This window comes from Lactuca sativa, chromosome 5 (assembly GCF_002870075.4).
Source record: "Lactuca sativa cultivar Salinas chromosome 5, Lsat_Salinas_v11, whole genome shotgun sequence".
NCBI classification, from domain to species: domain Eukaryota; kingdom Viridiplantae; phylum Streptophyta; class Magnoliopsida; order Asterales; family Asteraceae; genus Lactuca; species Lactuca sativa.
The window spans coordinates 189,338,674-189,344,226 of record NC_056627.2 but is presented as its reverse complement, the minus strand read 5'-3'; the positions used below and the strand labels follow the sequence as shown (position 1 = coordinate 189,344,226).

General features: G+C 33.4%; 1 protein-coding gene across 1 annotated transcript; it reads right to left on the bottom strand.

The window, feature by feature from the left end:
- Window positions 1-1,358: 1,358 nt before the first annotated feature.
- LOC111882939 (ABC transporter G family member 1) lies at window positions 1,359-5,211 on the bottom strand. The gene is made up of 8 exons (XM_023879302.3): window positions 4,893-5,211; window positions 4,724-4,803; window positions 4,118-4,582; window positions 3,930-4,016; window positions 3,500-3,616; window positions 3,222-3,419; window positions 2,322-2,408; window positions 1,359-2,223 (listed from the first exon to the last, which is right to left on the bottom strand). Exons 1-8 carry the CDS (start codon window positions 5,164-5,166, stop codon window positions 1,609-1,611), a joined length of 1,923 nt encoding a protein of 640 aa, XP_023735070.1. The 5' UTR covers window positions 5,167-5,211; the 3' UTR covers window positions 1,359-1,608.
- Window positions 5,212-5,553: the final 342 nt, after the last annotated feature.

The following is a 5,553-nucleotide window of genomic DNA, read 5'->3' as shown; positions in this document are numbered from 1 at the left end:
CACTTTCCTTGGACTTCCTCTTCTTCATCATCACTCACTTCTTCGCTATCAAAGATTCCTTCTTCACATCCTGACTCAAACACACCACTTTTCACAAACACCTCTTCTTCTCATTCACCAATATTAATTCCTTAAAAATCAGCAAACATGGCTCCATGTGCAGGATTCTGCATCTCTTCATCATTTGTTCCAAATGACCAGATTTGATAAATTATGTCATCGTCATTAAGCCCTTTCACCAATACCTCTTTGATTTTCATAGCATAATATGCTTCATCTTTTAGTTTCTCCTTCTTTTCTACATTTTTTTTCAACATGCAATCTCTTGTTAAATGGTTTTAGCCATTGCAAAAGTTGCAACGATAACCATAATCCCCAACTATCTTTTTATCCACCTTCTTTTCATATAAAACACTTTGTTTCTTTTTCTCAACCACTGGATTAGATGGTGAAGGTGCCTTTTTAAACATGTTACCTTTGAAGTTTCCTTTGAGAGGCTTCTTGTAGAACTTTGCCATGTTATTATTTGAGTAGTAAGCCACAACTTCATCATCTGAGTTCACTATGAAACCTTCTTCATCAACATTTTCTTCTTCATCAAAACACATCTCTTTCATATTTGTCTTAGACACAAGTGCCCAAGGACCACCAAAATCATCTTGTCCTTCTCATCAGACAATTCCTTTACTTCAGTTTCATGAGCCTTTAAGATGTTATAAAGATTTGATAGAGAATATGAATCAAATTTCTCCTATGCCTTAATCAGCAAGCATATGTTCTTCCATTCTTTCCTTAAAACCTAAATAAATGTGATGTTGAATTTACGAACTGTACGACAACATTATACCTTGAACATTTGTAAATCAGGTCGTTGAATCGATCGTATTAAGATTTAATCGACTCTGCTTCCTTTTGTTTGAATTCAGATAGTTTAAAAATGTCACAGAACTTCAACTATTTCATTGATGTAGTCTTCCATTCGATCTGCCCACTAATTATAATACTTTGTACGCAACATTAGGGTTTTTGTTGAAAAATCGAGAAGATTAGCAAAGTTCATCATTGTGTTAACATTCGAGAAGATTATCAGAATCGACAAATCTCAAAGGTCGTTCGAAGAACAACAATTTTCAAATGTGGAAAATGTTGATTTCAAAAGAAATGAATGAACATATGAAAATGAGAAATAAATTTCTTAAATATTTTGAAGATTAATGCTTCCATACCAATTGAATAGTCAAGAATTCAATCAAGAATAGATTTCAATTTTAAGTATGAATACGAGAAGTAAATAAATATGTTTAAGCTCTCATTATCTGGAAGGCAAACAAAGGTTATACATTGTAAAGAGTAGAAAAGACGCGTAAAGGATGCATACATGTAACATATGCTGCAATAATATTTATAGTGCTATCAACAGATACAAAATATACTAGGAGAATTCGACATTAAGAACACAGACAATGCTCTTCTAGAAATACATAGCTATATCGAAGTTGCTTAAACTTTAATAGAGACAGCTACACTACCATTAACATTACAAAACAAGACTTCACATAAGAATAGCTTCACAACTTTTGAACTCTAATAATAGCTTCCAAAAATAGATCACAACATAAAATCTTTAATAATAGGCCTCATTCTCTCTATTATTTTAATAGTATAAAAGAGTATTAACCTGTATGCAATAACCATACCAAACAAGATTCCAAGGTCAATCCACTTAGAGTATCGCATCTCGATTTGCAATGAACTCTTCAATATCATCTCACCATCAATTGTAGGAGGACCTCCTAAGTACTTAGGGAACTTTAGCCCTTCAAACTCATTTTTGTATAATCCTTGTAATACATACCTATGGAACGAAATATAGTACATAGGGTATCGCCAGAAAACATGGGGTAAATCATTTGGCAATCGGAAGAACCCTGCCCCTAGTATCATTAATCCTTGGATTCCAGCACCAGATATGATGCCCATGAGAAAATTTGGAACAATGGTAGCTACAATCATCATAAGACATTCAACCAGCAACATTGATACAAAGAGTACTAACGCAAAATAGATGAATAATCTGGGTTCTCTTTGAAGTCCCATGAGCAAGTAAGCTATTGCTCCTGGGATAATGGAAATGACAAGTAGATATGGCGTTGAAGAGATGGCATGGCTGATAACGAATGATCCAACCGTGTAGTGGCCATCTAATCTTTCCCATTGAAATACCTATATGTAGATGTATTTTTGATACAGTTATTACAAAAGGAAATTAAATCAAATGCATTTTTTTTTTATAAAAGAACACATAAGATGTATCAACTAACCTTCATTTCCTCCACAAAGGAAGGGAACCCACCAATGGCTAAAATGGTCAGGAATGTAGAAACAAACATGATCAGTGAAACCCTATCCTGTGTCATTAGGAAATAAAACAAACTAGTCTTAGTACTTTGTAACAAACTACATAAAATTTCAAAGAAAATACTTTCTGCTTCATCAAACTTTATAAACAACAAATTCTATTTTAGCGAGTACCGAATGTTTTCAAATGATTTCCTATCGTAATCTAACATTATTATTTTTCTTAAATATCCATGATTCCATTAACAATCTACTCTAGTCAATAAACATCTTTTTGTCACATATTATATTTTCATGCATTTGCCTCATATGATTTTGTGGTTATTTTAAATTAGTTTTTATTCCACAATCATTTAATGGTTTTTTTATTTTATTAAATTTCATATAGTATTTAAATGTTATAATAAATACATATCAATTTCATTAATTAATTTTCCTTTTAATTTCAAAATTACTAAGCTAAAGCCCCATTAGTTTCCTTTGTTTGTTTATCTTAATAGTCTATTTAAATTTAAAAGAAAAAAAAATTAATTTTAATAATTCAATATTTTTCTAATTTTTTCTTATAAATTCAAACATTTTAAATGTTTAGAATTTCAAATTTAGTTTTTCTTAAAAGTAAACTCATATTCTACATGTTCTCACACCTCATAAATAATAAATTAAAGTGAATTGGGAACAAAGAATAGAAATCAGCATATGAGACAGTAATATTTTTGTGGGTTACTTCTTTAGATACTACAAATTTTATCATAATTTGGCGTGCTTTTAGGAGCTTATAGAAAAGCACCAAGTAAGTGGTGAAATTATGCAAAAAAGATCCAGTCTTTTGGAGTTGTTACACACTCCAATATAAAACTTACATGTATGGAGCCAAATCCCGAACCAATCTGGTAAAAGACTGTTCCTAGTGAAAAACCCAACCCAATATATACACCAAAGCGCAACCAGTAGTATCCTGGATCTCGATACATGTTTATAAATGATCTTTGCGATAATACCGAGCACTGTGTGATGAAACTGGCTTCTAGGCTTCCTTCTCTCTGAATTAGTTCTCCTTCCTATAAAAACACATTTGTTTGTTATATTCTACTATAATGTAACCTCTGTTATAAGACAGGACACAGCAAGTATCATGTACCTCTCCACATATTGTGAATATTTCACTTTTCACTTCCATATACATCTCAGATGACTTGTAGGATTCAGCGAGTGCGTTGATTATGTGCTCATCAGGAACCTCTCCACTAACAGTGTCCTGATTTTATTACAGCAAGAAAGGGATTATATTTACTAGTAGGGTCCTGATAGTGAATAGACAATCAGTTGAATAAAGATCGATCTTAATTACAAGAAGTTTGTCGGTCAGTATGAACGAAGTTTCAATTAAAACAAAGGATGTCATATTCAATTCTATGACTACATATGAAGCACGTGTTAGATAATTGCATAGATAGCAACCCTTACTATAATTCTGACTTCTAGCTTATTCGAAATATGATGTAGCATGACCACATATTTTTTATCTTATCAATCTTCTGTGATATTTAACAACTGTAACCTAGCTATACCTCATCAAAATCTACGTTGATAGTCATAAGGTAGTGATCTGCAGGACTCTGGAGATCTGGACACGGAAAACCATTTACTGCAAAGAACTGAAAATAACAATATATAGTAGTTATAATTTAATTCATCTTCTTATGATATGTAATTATTATAATATATTTCATAAACACGTCATCCATGAAGAGATTACGTTATTTGCATCCAAAGTAGGACCAAAGTATATTGTTTTCCCCATAGAGAGAAGACAAAGATTGTCAAAGAGTCCAAAAACTTGACTACTAGGTTGATGGATTGCTGCTAAAACCGTCATCTGGTATTGCCGAGTGAGCTTCACAATCTTGTTCATGACATGATATGAAGTTGCGCTATCAAGACCACTCGTAGGCTCATCAAGCAACAGAAGTTTGGGGTGTGTCAGGAGTGCTAAGCAGATGCTTACACGCTTCTTTTGACCACCACTAAGTGCTTTCAAACCCCAGCCTCCTATTCTAGTGTTCACACAATCTTGGAGTCCCATCTCCTTTATAGTTCTATCTGCTCTCTCCCTTTTCTCGGATCTTGGCATCAACTTAGGCAGTTGGAGTTCAGCTGAGTAGTAGACGGCTTCTTTCACGGTTAGCGTCCACATTAAAACTTGTTCTTGAGTCATGTATGCCTATATATATATAAAGCAGATCAAGAAGAAGATAAGTTCTAGAAGTTCTAAAAAAATGGGTTCAAATATGGAAGAGAATGTATAACTTTATTCATTAATTAAATAAAGAAAAAATGATTCACTGAAGGATTGCTTCCATACCAATGTGCCATAGGTAAGCCTCTGTTTACGTCCGTTAATTAGAACTCGTCCAGTGTGCCTTGTATTGGAGGCCAAACGCCCTGAGAATTAATTAACATTTAAACACGCAAATAATCTAAAATTACTGTCGTATACAACATTCATATATATAAACTGGAGAATTATATACCAGCCAATGAATCAAGAAGAGTGGATTTGCCACAACCAGAAGGACCCATAATCGCAACAATCTCTCCTGGTTTAGCATAACCAGAGACACCAGAAAGTATAGATTTACATCCATCTTTCCCTGCATTCCGCTCTGAGCTTGAAACAACTACTCCAAGCTCTTCCCATGTCAAGTAAGCTAAGCTCCTCCTTTCCTCCACAACACCCGACTCACACTCAACAGTTTCGATGTCTGGTTCTGGACTAATTCCGTTGATATGTACCAGACTAGCCATGGAAGCTAAGATCAAAGCACAAAATAAATAACTATGGAGAAAGAGGGTAACTTCAAAGCGGTTTGAAAATTGTGTCCAGACTGGGGCTGTATGCCTATATTTATAGCTAGACAATTCCGGATTTTTTTTAAATAATTTTGTTTTGTGGTTATAACATGAGCACATCAACATACAAAAACCTAAACAATATAACTACCGACCACAATTTACTAAAGGAAATAATAAAAGAATATCAAGGAAAAAATTTATTACTATAAAATTTACAAAAATATTATAAAACCTTGAAAAGGCTAAAAGGCCGGTCTAAAACAATTTGAGCTCCACGGACAAAAACAAGAAATGAAACCCTTCAAAATTTAGTAATCCGGAAAGGATAATACGACCATG